Source organism: Apteryx rowi, unplaced genomic scaffold, assembly GCF_003343035.1.
Source record: "Apteryx rowi isolate R43461 unplaced genomic scaffold, aptRow1 scaffold_471, whole genome shotgun sequence".
Lineage (NCBI taxonomy): Eukaryota > Metazoa > Chordata > Aves > Apterygiformes > Apterygidae > Apteryx > Apteryx rowi.
The window spans coordinates 277097-291408 of NW_020450729.1; the positions used below are offsets into that span (position 1 = coordinate 277097).

Here is a 14312-nt window from a genome sequence, read left to right on the forward strand (position 1 = left end):
TCAGAGCTGGGGGCGGGAGGTGAGTGGGGCACTGTTATTTCTCTCTCCAACAGGGGAGCTGAGCAACTTTATACCGGCAAATGAAATTCTCCCTACGCAACGTCAGCATCATGTAAAGGCTTTTAGATACACCACCTTATCCCAGCTCCTAGGGGAATTTCGTTCCGGTTTGTATGTGCGGTTCAGCAGATTGGCACAGTCTGTGTCCCCCCCTCCTCTTCCTGAGTTGGCAAGTTCCCAGTGGAAGAGCCCTTGCTTGGAGAAATCAGTATCTGCCAGTTCCTATTTGCTCTTGGGGCCATTTCTCCAGGGTCAGAGATACCTTTTCTCTTAATTAGACAGTCTTAAGAAAAATAAGAAAAGCCTTAAACTAACTTAGGGAAATGTTACAAATGAGATCTGGAACTTCATATTTCTGGGCCCTCAGCTTACCTTTCTCTGAGCCCTTTCTCTGTAAATTTGTCCCAGGAAAGAGTGTTACAGCTCCAGATTTTGGGATCCCCTATGCAAAAAGCAGCACAGTTGTGTGAATGAAGGGATCTTGTCTGCRCTGCCTCAGCATCAAACAGCCAAATCGAGTCCTGGGACACACTGTGGGATCCTGGGATGGGTTGTCCAGGCCATGATCTCCAGTGTCCAGTGAGGAGGGATGGAGATGTCGGGGGATGATTCCTTGGAGTGAGTATGAGCTGTGGACCTCTGGACAGGATCTGAGTTCCCGCACACTGCTGGGATCAGTAGATGTGCCCGAGGTTAATCCTTTAGGTAACACACAGGCCCACGCCATGTCTGGTCACAGGCAGGAGCTGTGATGCCAGGCAGCAGTCGCGCTGTATGCCTTGAAGTGTGACTGTCCTGAGGATGGTGTCCTCAAAAGCACCACATCCAGAGCTTCCACCTCTCCCCTGCCATGCCAGAATAGCTGTCCGTGGTCACAGACACCTGGGCCAGGGAGTCAAGCAGCAGGAGCAATCCATGGGCCTGGATAGGATGCCCAGGGGCAGCAGGCTTCTTCCACAGTGATGCTGGGGAGGGAGGCAGAGTTGCTTCCTTCTGTCACCCTCTGAACTCCCACAGCTAAATACCCACCCTCAGACCGAGGATGACATGTACTCCTCTTAAATAACCATTTCCCTATAGGTTTGCCCCCTTTCGATATGTTTAAATAAATACTTCTTTACCTTTACTAGCTTTTTCCCTTCATGGCCCTGTTAGCATGAATCTGTCAGTGCCTGCTGCTCACTCTGCTGCCACTTGCTTGTTGGTAATGGGCTGCTGGAGGTGGTGTTCACTTCATTTCTTGACCATGAGCTCTGTTACCATCAGGCATTATCTACAGCACAGTGACTTGACAGCAAGTCCTCACGGCTTTGCGAGCTGAAGCCATTCAGCAAAAATTGCCTCCAGCTTAGCAGAGGAGGGCAAATTGGGTCTCAGACAGTCTGTTCAGACTATGAGCTCTAGAGACCAGGATGGTCCCTCTAGGAGACTGAAGACATGCAGCACAGCAGAGAGCTTGCTCAGGGCCTCTCTGCTGCATGATACTAATAATTAATGAGTAAGTGCAAAAGCAGCAGCCCTACGGTCCCATCACCAGCAGTGCCCTTTGTACTATCCACGTCCTCTCTCTCATGGGTGCTGGATCAAGGTGTCCTCAGCGCTTCACCACAATGCAGGGGGACCTATGGGAGGAAGCCGATGTATCAGTTCACASCTTGCTCTCTTTCCTCTTGGGTCAGTGTTTAAGCATGTAGGTAAAGCTGCCTCCAGTCTCTGGATCCTGCTCTGTGTGAAGGCCGATCAGAGCTCCTGCTGCCTTTGGTGGCAGAGGGTGTTTTCAGCACTGTCCCCAAATGAAGGGACAGAGTGAGAGCAGTGGGCTGCCAATATCTCCTGCCACCCTGATGGTAACAGCAAGAATCAGCCAGCTGGAAACAGTAGCTACAAGCTCCAGCTGAGAAGCTGCCTCTAATCAATGCCACAATCATTTCTAAGCCCACATTAATAGTGAGTTGATTAACACAATGGTCCTCTATGACAATTCATCAGTATGAGCTCCAGTCAGGAGGGAATCGATGGGGATGGATGGAGGGCTGTCTGATTCTTCCCCGGCAGTGTCCCAGAGGGAGTCTGGCACATCTTTATTAGCAGTCTTGGAAATTGCCAAACCCTCCAAAAGCATCTCTTTTTCATGGCTGTCTGCTCTGCTTCTATTGATCCAGACAACTCAAGAACACCAATTAGCTCACAGGGGATGGAGCTGATGCCATCATTAATATTTCAATATGTCCTTCATTCRTAGGAGTGGTAAAAGCCCTGGACTGGATCATTTCTGGTAGCTGAGGAAACGGGAGGTTCTGCAGAAAGAGGACTGAGTGCAGGTTATGGCTTTGAGACCAAAAGCAGCCAAAGCAAAKGATGAGGCTTGGGCAGCTGGACAAGGCCCCGTGCGGGCTTACCATGGCCTGGAACTTTCTGAAGAGCTTCTTTCCATTCAATATAGCTGTGTCCTATCCTATCCTAGACCCTCAACAAGGAAGCTAGTTGGAGCAGAGGGACCAAGCTAACATTCTGCAGTGTGCATGACCAGGATCCCTGTGATGGAGATCTCATTTTCYCCCAGTTTTATTTAGTAGAGTAGATGTACACAGAGGGCCTGTTCCGTGTTCATTACCACCAGGTAGATGAATGCAACACCTGCTCTTGGGCCAGTCCAGTCACACCAGAATCAAGCAAGAGGATCAAGGAAGATGCCATTTTTTACCCTTTTGACAATAAAGTGCACAAAAATGTGGTCGTAAGAAGAGCTATCCCAAGGCAGACAGAGGAACACTCTGTAGCAGTAGGCAGCAGCAGATGCCTAGGGTAAAATTATAAAACACAGGACAAAGATGAAGTTTTCATGGGAACAGGGCTGTGAGGGATCCTATCCTCCATCCTCCAAGACAGGACGAAGGCTAAACTGTTCTGGGAGATGTTAATCTAGTCTGCTTTGGAAGAACAAACCCCCAAATATGGCCCAGAGGGGCTGTAAGCCAGTCCATCCCCCTCATAGTCTTCCTTGTTTTTCATATTCTCTGCATTATTTCCAGGATGAGAATGACACCCAGGAAGAGAAATAATCTGGGTGCATGTCTCCCCTCTGTCCTCTCCCCACAGGTCATCCCGGACTGGAAGGAGCAGGAGTGGAACCCTGAGAAACCTGAGAGCTATGCGGGGATTTTCCACTTCCAGTTCTGGCGCTTCGGTCAATGGCTGGATGTGGTGATAGATGACCGCCTGCCCACACTCCATAATCAGCTCATCTACTGCCATTCCAACTCCAAGAACGAGTTCTGGTGCGCCTTGGTGGAGAAAGCTTATGCCAAGTAGGTACCTGGGCAGAAGGAAGAGTCCAATGACTGCTGTTAGCTCTGGAAGGCAGTGGGGCCCTGCAGTTTGCAGAGCAAACTAGGACATGGGCACCTCAGGAGTTGCTCTCTGTGCATGCCATCAGTTGGTTGGCACCACTTGGTGATGGGTCCAGTGACGAAATGCTGTGAGCTCCCCAGGTGTCTGGTGACGTATAGGAGTTGCAGGTGTTTAGCGCTGAGTGTGGCTGATTACTTTGTGAAGTGTCAGAGTTGGTGCTAGCACAGGGAGACGATGGAAATCTCTGTCCTCCTGTGTCAGCTGAGGATGTCTTTTTTTGTTGTTTTTTGGGTTTTTTTTTTTGCCAGGGATGCAGTAGTTTTCTAGGTTAGAAGCAGACCTTTGGGAGAGTACCCCACTGAGAGTCCCTCAGAATACTACCCAAAGGCTATTCATGAATATTCTCCATGTTCAACCTCATCTCTTCTCCTTTCTGTGTACAGAGTCTGGTCAAAAACTGGAGCTTATGGTTCTAAGCCATGTTAGCCTCAAATGCAGCCCAAAACCTCATGAGAACTGACATTCTTATGACATGTCATCTTGTCAAAACAACAACTTTCGTGGGGATGAATAGGGCATATCTCAGACAGACAGAAACTGAAAAAAAACCCTTCACAAGCCTTAATTTGCCCTCAGGGTAGAATATCGTCTGGCTGCTCTTTGGCTGAAATAACAGCTATACCAGTGATTTTGAGTTCCCTTTTCTTTGCCCTGTGACAGCAAGAATGCTGCAAGCAGCAGAGGTACTACTTCTTCACCATGTTTTGCTTTTTGCTCTCCCCATCTGCTGAATGACTTCCAACAAATGTGTGTTCTCCCAGCTGCCCTAGAAACTGTCCCAGACCCCTTAAAATGTCAAGCAGGTGCTGTTGTTCTATCCCTCTTGCCCTCTTTCAGGTTGTCAGGCTGTTACGAGGCCCTGGATGGAGGCAACACAGCTGATGCCCTGGTAGACTTTACTGGTGGGGTCTCGGAACCTATTGACCTGACCGAAGGGGACTACATCGCTGATGAAGCCAAGCGGAACCTCCTCTTCGAGCGCGTGTTGAAGGTGCACAACCGGGGAGGCCTCATCAGCTGCTCCATCAAAGTAAGCAATGTTGTCTGTATGGTCACRGGTCTCCTTGGAGGCAGCCTGAAGGTCCCATTGGCTGGGCCCCCTGCACATGTGCTGTAAAGTCCATCTGCACCTCCGACTACTCAGGGCCCCACAGATAAAGCTGGAGCTGCTTTCACACCTGGCTGCTGTTTATGGGATGCTTCTCATCACATGATAATCCCCGAAAAGASAGTCTTCTCCTGCTGGAGTCACACTCTGCAGACACTCTGCAGGGGGTGGAAGCTGTGTGACCAGATATGGATGTTCTCATTGAAGATGGTCCACATCAGAGCTCATCAAAATGAAGGGAATAGGCATTTTAGGATGCAGTTCATTTTCCTGATGATGTTTACTGATTTAGACGTTGGAGACATCTAAAATAAGTCAGATGAATTGTGCCTAGGGGTTCCTACTTATTTCTATCGATGATAAAGGGAATCAAGCCTGGATGCCCAGCCTATTTATTTCTCATCGCTATGTCCAAGATCCCAGACTCATCCCACCAGCCTTTAAATTCTAGGAGAGGATTCATTTCCAGAGTAAGGCATTTAGATGTCTGCATGTGGACATCTCCACGACACTGGATGCCTGACATCCCACTACAACCAGTAGGATGAGCTGTATTGATTGACAGTGTRGGAGCTTAGAGATCTCATGCAGCAGGTGAAGGCCAGAAAGGATCTAGCATCTAAAATGACACATGATACTTATGCTTAGGCAGCTGACTATCTCTCCCTGAGTAACAGTGCTCTCCTTTTTGGCTCAGAACAGTCCACAGGGAAATTTGAGCTCTCTTTTGTCCCAGCCCCTGCCAGGTAGCTGCCCTCCTTACAGCCAAGCTAGAGAACTTTATGAAGGCAAAAGCTGAAATTCAAAGCTGCAGCCAGGGTGTGAGCAAAGGCAATCATGTCCGCCCCAGTGTGAACACCATCTGTGTCCCCTTGCCCAGGCTACATCAGCAGCAGACATGGAGGCCCGCCTGGCCTGTGGGCTGGTGAAGGGCCATGCATACGCAGTAACAGATGTGCGGAAGGTCCGCCTGGGGCACGGCTTGCTGTCCTTCTTCAAGTCRGAGAAGCTGGACATGATCCGCATGCGCAACCCATGGGGTGAGCGGGAGTGGAACGGCCCTTGGAGTGACACGTGAGTAGGGCATGCAACATCATCACCTGCTTTTGGTGGAGAAGGTTGGGCTAAAGCAGGTTCTGAAGTGTGAGACAGTTTGGCTACATCCACTGCAGTAGCTACATCCACTGCCCATTGTATGGGCAGTTGTGGGATGCTGCTTCAGCCCATGACCTAGCCCTGCTATTTTACTAGGGTAGATGCAGTCCTTGCATTGGGGTCCCTAGAGGGGAGCAAAAGGGCAGCTGAGCTTGTCAAGCTTTCTTTGTGTCATTGAGGCTCTGGTGGGAGTTGTGGTGAAATCATCAGCATTTTCATGCAAGATGAAGGATGGTTGTAGCTCAGCTTTCTGCTCTCAATCCTATACCAACCAAAATAGCACCCAGCACAGTAGGCTTCTGGCACCACTGACTGCTCTGGTGTCTGGACATGGGGTGGAGAACCAAGGGCCAGAGCCTTTGRCCAGAATCGCAGCAGTTGTGACAGCACCAGCTAAGCAAAATCTGGCTGAGCTGGGTTCAGCTACAGTGGTCAGGAAGAAAGTTAAAGCTCCAAGTCATGCCGCATTCCCCCCATCTTTGGAAAAATGTGCTAACAAGAGCAGTGCGGAGACTGGCTTAGTTTATGCCATCCCTGGAGACAAGCCTGCACCCCTTTCTCTGTCCTGAAGGCCTGTTGAATGTCATGAGTTTTATGTAGCCTCATGCCCTTGACAGAACCTGCTAAGGCCAAGTTGCCTCTTGAGTTCCTGTGTGTCCCCTTGCCCTCACAGTAATGATCCTGCACTCTTCCCACAGCTCTGAAGAGTGGCAGAAAGTGAGCAAAAGTGAGAGAGAGAAGATGGGGATGACGGTGGAAGACGATGGAGAGTTCTGGTGAGTCCCTGCTGGTTTTCTCCCCGTGCTCCATGTCAAGAAAGTCCTCCCACCCCATGAGGGGTCAGAGTCATTTCCATGCAACCAGTTATCCAGAACAAAGAGCCACCAAAGCCCTGGAATCTTTAGTGAAACATTTTCCTTGAGCCCATGGTTATTAGCTTTGGATGGTTGTGATCCCTTTTACTAGGGCACTGGAAATGTCCTGTGCCAATGGTATGAATGTGCAGAATGTAGCAGACTCGCAGGTACACATTTCAATACAATATGTACCCATGTGTGGAGGAAGGGCCACCACTCTGCTCCTCCCACTCCAAAAACATATAGTGCTATTACCTGAACTGAAGGAGTGGTGTTTACTGCATTCACGCAGAAAGGTATCTCCATCTCTTTTGTCGGTCATCTGCCATCAGAGACTACCACATGGTCTCTCTGTAGCAGGTAATCAAGAAATTCCCTGCAGCATACTTTCTAGAGGAAGGAAACAGTACAACTCAACTCTGTCCTTTGCTGTCTTAGGATGACCTTTGAAGACTTCTGCAAATACTTCACAGACATCATCAAGTGCCGTCTCATCAACACATCCTACCTGAGCATCCACAAGACCTGGGAGGAGGCAGTGCTACACGGGGAATGGACAAGAAATGAAGACCCCTTGAAGAACCGCTGTGGGGGCTGCATCAACCACAAGGCCACCTTTCTGCAAAACCCCCAAGTGAGTCACAGAGCAGAGGGCCTTCTGGAGCCCTCACACATGTTTCCAGGGCTTTAAGTCTCCTACAGAGACCTAGAAGGCCAAAACAGCTACCAGACCCAATGCTACCTCTGTCCTAGTAAATTAAATGTGCCYAGGACCATTCTCTGGCTGAGACCCCAGGCACAGCATGACCAGCWTGCAGACCAATTCTCTTAACCTTATCCCTGTTAACAGAGAAACTGCATCCAAGTGCTTAGTGTAGAGAGCCCCTGGCACAAGCAAACTCCAAACTGTGCCTTCTTGTAGTCTGGGAGAGTGTTAGCTGGTGTCAGTCAACCAGAACCAGGAACCATTTCCAGCAATTTAGATGTCTAAATGATCAAATTCTAGTTCCTTTGTCCAAACCTTGGCACTGTTATATTTACTAGGACAGATGTAGCCTCTTGGGACATTTCTTCTAACTGGGCTTTCAGAAAAGGCCTGGCCCTGGAGTTAATCTCCTCGAACAAGCTCTTCTGTCCTGATCTGAACTAGAATTCTTAGTAATATGTGAGACAAATTCCTGTTAGACCTTCATCTAACAAATAGATGGAGGACAGTCTGGTCCATTGTAGAAGCTGTCATCAAGAATGTGGGAGGGTTGTCCTCTGCTCCCAGCTGTGTGTTAGCCTTCCTATGCTTCTTAGGTCTCTGTTAACATCAGTCCCTCCTTCCATGCCTTTGGTGGAACTTGTGGCAGACTGCAAGGGGTGAAATGCTCTGATACTAGACTGCATCTAGACTCYTTGGATCCTACAGGGCATTTTCAGCCACCAGCCCTGGATTTGCCAGTCTTTTCTAAGATAAGCCAAAGGGGTCTCTGGCTTGGTAAGATGGTGCCAAGTCCCAAGTGCAGTGGGTGCAGGCTCTCAATGCTGGAACTGAAGCCAGGTTGTCCTTGCAGTGAGGCAGGTRGGGAGAAGATGAGGTTAACTCCGTTGTGTGTCTACCCCACCCATGCCCAGTGCTCCTGTCTTAGTAGCATGCCTCCCTTACCTTCCTTCCTTTGTTTCTAGTATGTGTTTGATGTGAAGAAGGCAGAAGATGAAGTACTGATCTCCATTCAGCAGAAGCCGAAAAGGACCAGCCGCAAAGAGGGCAAAGGAGAGAAYTTGGCCATAGGCTTTGATATCCATAAGGTAGACTGTGGATCCTTCATGCTAGCCTGAATCCCCCCGGTAGATGTGTTAGAGGTGGAGTAATACCCCAGTCCTGCATGACAACTGGTATCATGCATTTAATCATTACGCTGGTTGTCTGTTGGGTACCTTCAGCCCASCCTGCAATCCTTCACATGATGGTGAAGAGGCAGGTACATAAATACTGTGTCTGAAGAAGGTTGTGGGGAACAGACAAATGTTCCCTCTCCCTGCTGCTAAAAAACAGCTAGACCATCGGGGTGAGGGAGAAGGATGGGCAAGACCAGGCATCARTTCCTGACACCTGCCTGGGTCTGGCACAGCAGTGGGTTGTGCTCCAGGGCATCCTTGCACATGGGCTGTAGCTCTTCTCTCCTCTCTCTCTGTCTCTGAGCACAGGTTCCACCTTCCACCCCAAAACCCTCTCCTGGTTCACACTTCCTTCAGCTGATACAATCCCAGGAAAGGATTGCAATATTCTTTACCTCACCACAGTTTGAAATGAGAAACTTGTTGTTGGAAAAAACTTTCTGTTCATTCACATTGAATGAGATTCTTTACAAACCTGGAGTGTGAAATCATTTGAGCGTAATAAGTAACATGAATATGTTGCTGCCTAGTATAATCACATCCGACATTGGAGGCTACAAAGGTGGGGAAAAGACTGATGCCCCATCCAAACTCTTCAGCGTACGAGAGAGTTCAGAAATGGACAGAGACAGCGCAGGCAGATTTTTCTTGCTAAAAGCAATAGTTAGTCTGTTATCTCCAAGTGTTGAAATCCACTAGACTGATCCTCTTGTGTTGCTTGCTGGGACCCTGGTGTAAGGCAGGGATGTAACAGTAAACAAGTCTCTGAGCCAACAGAGGTGGGAGAGCTGCGTCCAAGCTTGTTCTCCATCCAGCTCAGTTSGGACCGTTGTGCTGGTTCTCTGAACTCCAGCTATCCCAATTCTGTGGGATCAGTCCTTGCAGGCTGGCCCCCCAAGTTGGATASCAGTATGTTGACACTCAACAACATCCTGCTGATGGTCACACTGTGGTCTCTGCTCAGGTTGAGCTGAACAGGAACTACCGGATGCACACCCTGCAGCAGAAAGTGGCCAGCTCCATTTACATCAACTCCCGCAGCGTCTTCCTGAGGACAGACCTGAAGGAAGGCCGTTACGTCATCATCCCCACCACCTTCGACCCTGGTCATGTAGGCGAGTTCCTCCTCAGGGTTTTCACAGATGTGCCTTCAGATTGCCGGTAAGGAGCAAGAATGATGGTGGGGAGGAACTAGCCCTTTGGAGAGATCCCTGTGCTTTTGACATATGCTTGTTCTGTTTGGGATTGGTCACAGTCTTGCCTAGAGCTGGCATTTGGCTTCTTTTAAAGGGTGGCCAAGAGACAGGGCACCTTTACAGCTCTCACCACAGACATGTAGAGGAGCTCCCACCCTGCTTCCAAGCATGGTTTGGTAGAGCACCCCTCACTCCAGCATGAGAAGGAGCTTGGAGGGGGAGCACAGAATCTGACAGGGGATTGTGCATAGTCCTTCCCTCCCACTAGAGCAAACTCTCAGGCCTGCCCATTGGGTAAGGATGAGCACCTCACAAAGGCAGCACATTTCTCCCCGGCAGAGAACTGACGCTGGATGAGCCTCCGCACACCTGCTGGAGTGGGATGTGTGGCTATCCGCAAGTGGTGTCCCAGATCCACGTCCTTGCTGCAGCTGGGCTCAAGCATCAGGACACCCAAGCAGGTACATGTTTCCCTGCTTGTTGTTTGGTCCCAGAGGAGGTGGGTTTTCAGTGGGAAAAGATATGGGTGATTTCATGAGATGGGAGGTGGTTAGGTTTTGTTTTGTCCTCAGATACTCCTTCACTGAAGGTGTCTGGCTATTGGAGGAGAAGGGCCATGGACTATCAAACTCCTTGCTGTGGACATGATCTGGGAGCTGTTACATTTAAGCTGTTGGCTAGGGTTCTTAGGAGACACTCCCACAACTTCACCAAAGCTCTTGACAGTGGTCCTGTAAAGATCTAGGCTTTCCTGCTGAGTAGGAGCAGTTGTAGAAGTCAGAAATCTTATTTAAAAGCTTTTTAACAAGAAGGAAAGAGAAGCAATGGAATAGGGTGATGTGTGATGGAGAAGGCTTCATCACTGGAAGTTGAACTATTGTTAGGGGATAGATCAAATTGAGCTTGCTGTGGGGTGGCATGGGTCAAGGACCTCTGCCTTTATTTTCTGTGAGTCCTGCTCCACACAGTTCTTTGGAGACACTCTGAGATGATTTCAACTACTGCCAGCAAGCACACTGCTTGTCTCCCTCCGCCTCGGTCTCTAAAGATTCGTTTTTATGGTCCATGCTCTGATGCAATTTTGACAGACAACACTTTTCTTGCATGAAAGACATCTGACCCATGCCAAGCCTGTGTCCTGCAGCCAGACAGAAGCTCATGGCAAGAGCTCCATGTTCAGTCCTCCTGGGACATTTGGACCAGAAAACCCAGTGGTAGTGATGACTTGCACTGGAAAATCGTTGGAGTAGAGGTGGAAGGTCCAGAGGCTGTGATTTGAGAAGCAAATGCCTCTCCACGATGGGAATGGACCAAACCCTAGCTTTTCTTCCCCTTCTTCTAAGCCCAGTGTATGGGTGTGAATGTGGCAAGGATTATCCAAGCACTTTTTAGACAAATTTAAAATTAAAAAAAATCATAACTTAAAGATGTGAATTAAAATTTTAATTTAAATATATATATTTATATATTTTAATCCAAGTCTTATTAGCTATGCAGCATATCACTGGAGCTCTGGAGGTAATGAGCAGGATCTGTCCCTAGAGCACATACTAGTCCAATTTCYTTCCTTATCAGATGCCACAAAGGGAGTCCTCCATTCCTGTCTGGTGTTTGCAGGGGGAAATCTTGCCCTGGGTAGGTTGATTTTTCTCAGGTTAGCCACAATAGCTCAGTGTACCTGTAACAGTGCAGGGAGATCTCTAGCCAGAAGTCTCTGAACTCTTCATAGAAACAAGATTTATCTTTCTGTCCTTCAGACAGGGATATGTCTGGATCCTGGAGCTATAAAACAGGTTTTCAGGAAAATGCCCCCAGGAATGGCTTTTCCCAGCTGTATTCCCGCTGTTCAGCTCCCACTGCCAGCAGCCTGCTGGTTTGGTGGTTTCCARTGCAATTGCATCTCTCCCATCTCCCAGCCCAGTCCTTTCAGACTACTTTGGAAATAGTGATTTATAGACTGGAATTTGGCTCCAGATGGTGGAATATGAGGATTTCATTGGACATCCCAAAAGACAAGACTGGTTTGGAAAAACAGCTGTGAAATCCGGCAGCTGTGTCTCACCAAGGGAGCCATGGACATTGAAAGCAGAAAGTGAGGAGGTGGTCTGGCAATCAGARAGGAGGTTATTAAGTCCCTGGCCTCCAGAAGGGGGTTATTTGTTCCTCCTTATTCCCACGCTGCCCTTGGACAAGAAAACACATCCACCTGGTCTGTGTTTTCATCATGTCCRCTAAAGCCCACAACGAGAAAATGCAGTCTGGCAATTAAATTTCCATAGCAATAACTCATTCGCTACTAAAATTCACAGAACCTGCACTTGCTTTATAAGGGGGAAGTGCTGACTAATGAGGGACTCCTTTTCTCTTTCTTGGAAGCTCAGGTAACTTCCAGCCATGATCTGATAGTCTCTGAACTRTCATGAACTTTTTGATAGATACCCATCTTCTCTGGTGAGGTACAGAGGAAAACTGCTGCATGGGACCTCTGGAAAAGGTCTGAGGAATTGCCACAGTTATAACAAAGCATAAATTCACTTTTCTCTCCCCAGGAGCAGACCCTTATGTGATCATAAAGTGTGAAGGGGAAAAGGTTCGCTCGCCAGTGAAGAAAAACACAGTGGCTCCAGAATTTGATGTGAAAGGTCTCTTCTACCGCAAGAAGCCAGGACAACCTATCATTGTTCAGGTACTCCACAGGCGAGCAGTCACCCGAGGAGTCGAGCCTGCCTCACTCAGACCTCCCTATCCACCCTTTCTTTACGCTCACCCCCCTCCACAGCAGGTCCATTTCCTTTGGCTGAGCAYGGTCAATTCCCGTAGCTTAGCCAGCTACCACTGCAGCTGAGCCCCAACAGCTGGCGAGTGCATGTCCTTAGCCCCTCAGTTGCAGGGTGAAACCCACACGCTTCGACCACCTCCACAGCTCCAGCTCAGAACATGTCCCCAGTAACCTCATCTCTTCCCCGGTACAGGAAGGTTGGCTGCAAGGCACTGCCCTCACGTCTATTTTGTTTCCCCAGATCTGGAACCACAACTTAATAAGTGATGAGTTCTTGGGCCAAGTGGCACTCACGGGGGATCCTGGTGACCAGCAGTCAGTGCACACGCTGCATCTCCAGGACAAGGGGAACAGGAGATCAAATGATCTTCCCGGAACCATCGCTGTGAGGCTGCTCAGTAGTAACATCCTTACCAATGTCTAAATACTCAAGGACTCTTCTTCTGGTGCCACATATGTATGTTTATACATATATATACATACTCACACACACACACATATATACACACACAGCATATATACCATCTGCAAGTGTATATGAACTGKGCATGCATTCCACTCAACAGAGTCAATCTTGTGTTTTCGATGTTCAAAAAATGGTGCCTTTTGGGGGAACCAAAACAATACTTTGACTTGCATCTTCCGCAGCCCACACCGCCAACATGTGTCCCGTGGGATCRCTGTGGGCATGCTGTGTGTTCTGACAGCCGGAGCAGGATGCCGTGGTGCTGTTTGTTTACACGGGGCTGGCACACACGTGCCACCACGCACACGCGTGGCCACCGCGGTCCCACCAGGCACTTCTGTGCACCCTCAGTGTGTCTGCTTAATTTTAGACTAGTGTGCGGAGAGTCATTTCCAGTGAACTGCCGTTCAATTGCTTATCTGCGGAGGCATCTCAGGAAAAGAGATGGCCAAGTGTAAAAATGGATTGAGGCTTTTGGATGTTTTCTGGGTACGGGTTTACACGCAGCAACTGGAAAGAAAAAGCACCAGGACATTCCCACAGTCCCAAATCCCAATCAACAGGGACAAAGCTATCCTGCTATTAAACAAGACTAAAGGCTCCATCATTTTTTGGACCAGCCGTCTCACGCGAGTCCTGTTCAGTCCCACGCCTTTTTGAAGATACAAAGCCACCAACAGACATAGCTGGACAAACTGTTCTCCAGGGTCGGGTTTTGAGTTGCTCTGGTCTCCTGCATGTGCCTCTCAAACTGCCTTGGTGCCTGCTGTCTCCATTGCTCCGTGCAGTCCCCATACCTACAGATCGAACCCGGCCTTTTGCCGAGCGGGAGAGAGATGCCGAAGCTCCATGGCCGGGGTGGATTGTCACAGGCACAAGTCTGCTAGGAACATTCAGCGTTCAGAGAAGAGGAGGATATCGGTTCCTCTGAAGGCCAGAGCAGCAGGTCCAGGGAGTGGGGAGCTTGGTCTGACTGGGCTTAATCTTTACCGCTGCATACGTATTTCCAGTGCATCATTTCTCTGTGCCTCGCTTTCACAAATTCTTTTAAAAAACAGTGGGGTGTTAGTTTGTGCTAAAGGAGAGAAGAGGAGCACTGCTCCCAGTGCAGCCTAAAAACGCTGGGCATATTTAATTAATACCAGTGTCCATCTCTCACTTTTAATTTCTGGCCTGTTGTCCTGGAGGATTAGCTGCACTGGACTAGATCCAGTCTCACAAGCACAACCCCAGTGCATCTTCAAGGCCTGAGCACAGTCCTCCTCTATCTAGGGCCATGCTCTGTGCCTTGCTTGCAATGAATACTGGGTTTATCCTGCTTATTCCACTGGGTGGCAGAATCTGGCTTCTTATAAAACCATCCCAGAGAAGCAAAACCGCAGACCTTTTGCTGTCC

The 14312-nt window shown here is 48.9% G+C and overlaps 1 protein-coding gene across 1 annotated transcript in view; it reads left to right on the plus strand.

Annotated features, from left to right (window-relative positions):
* The window catches only part of CAPN5 (calpain 5), a 60985-nt gene extending 48111 nt beyond the window's left edge, over positions 1-12874 (plus strand). Inside the window, exons 4-13 of the mRNA XM_026078160.1 lie at positions 3160-3368; positions 4309-4501; positions 5460-5653; positions 6433-6510; positions 7030-7225; positions 8263-8385; positions 9440-9636; positions 10011-10132; positions 12221-12357; positions 12692-12874. Of these exons, the coding sequence (XP_025933945.1) occupies positions 3160-3368; positions 4309-4501; positions 5460-5653; positions 6433-6510; positions 7030-7225; positions 8263-8385; positions 9440-9636; positions 10011-10132; positions 12221-12357; positions 12692-12874 (1632 nt within the window). The remainder of the gene's footprint in view (positions 1-3159; positions 3369-4308; positions 4502-5459; positions 5654-6432; positions 6511-7029; positions 7226-8262; positions 8386-9439; positions 9637-10010; positions 10133-12220; positions 12358-12691) is intronic.
* Positions 12875-14312: the final 1438 nt, after the last annotated feature.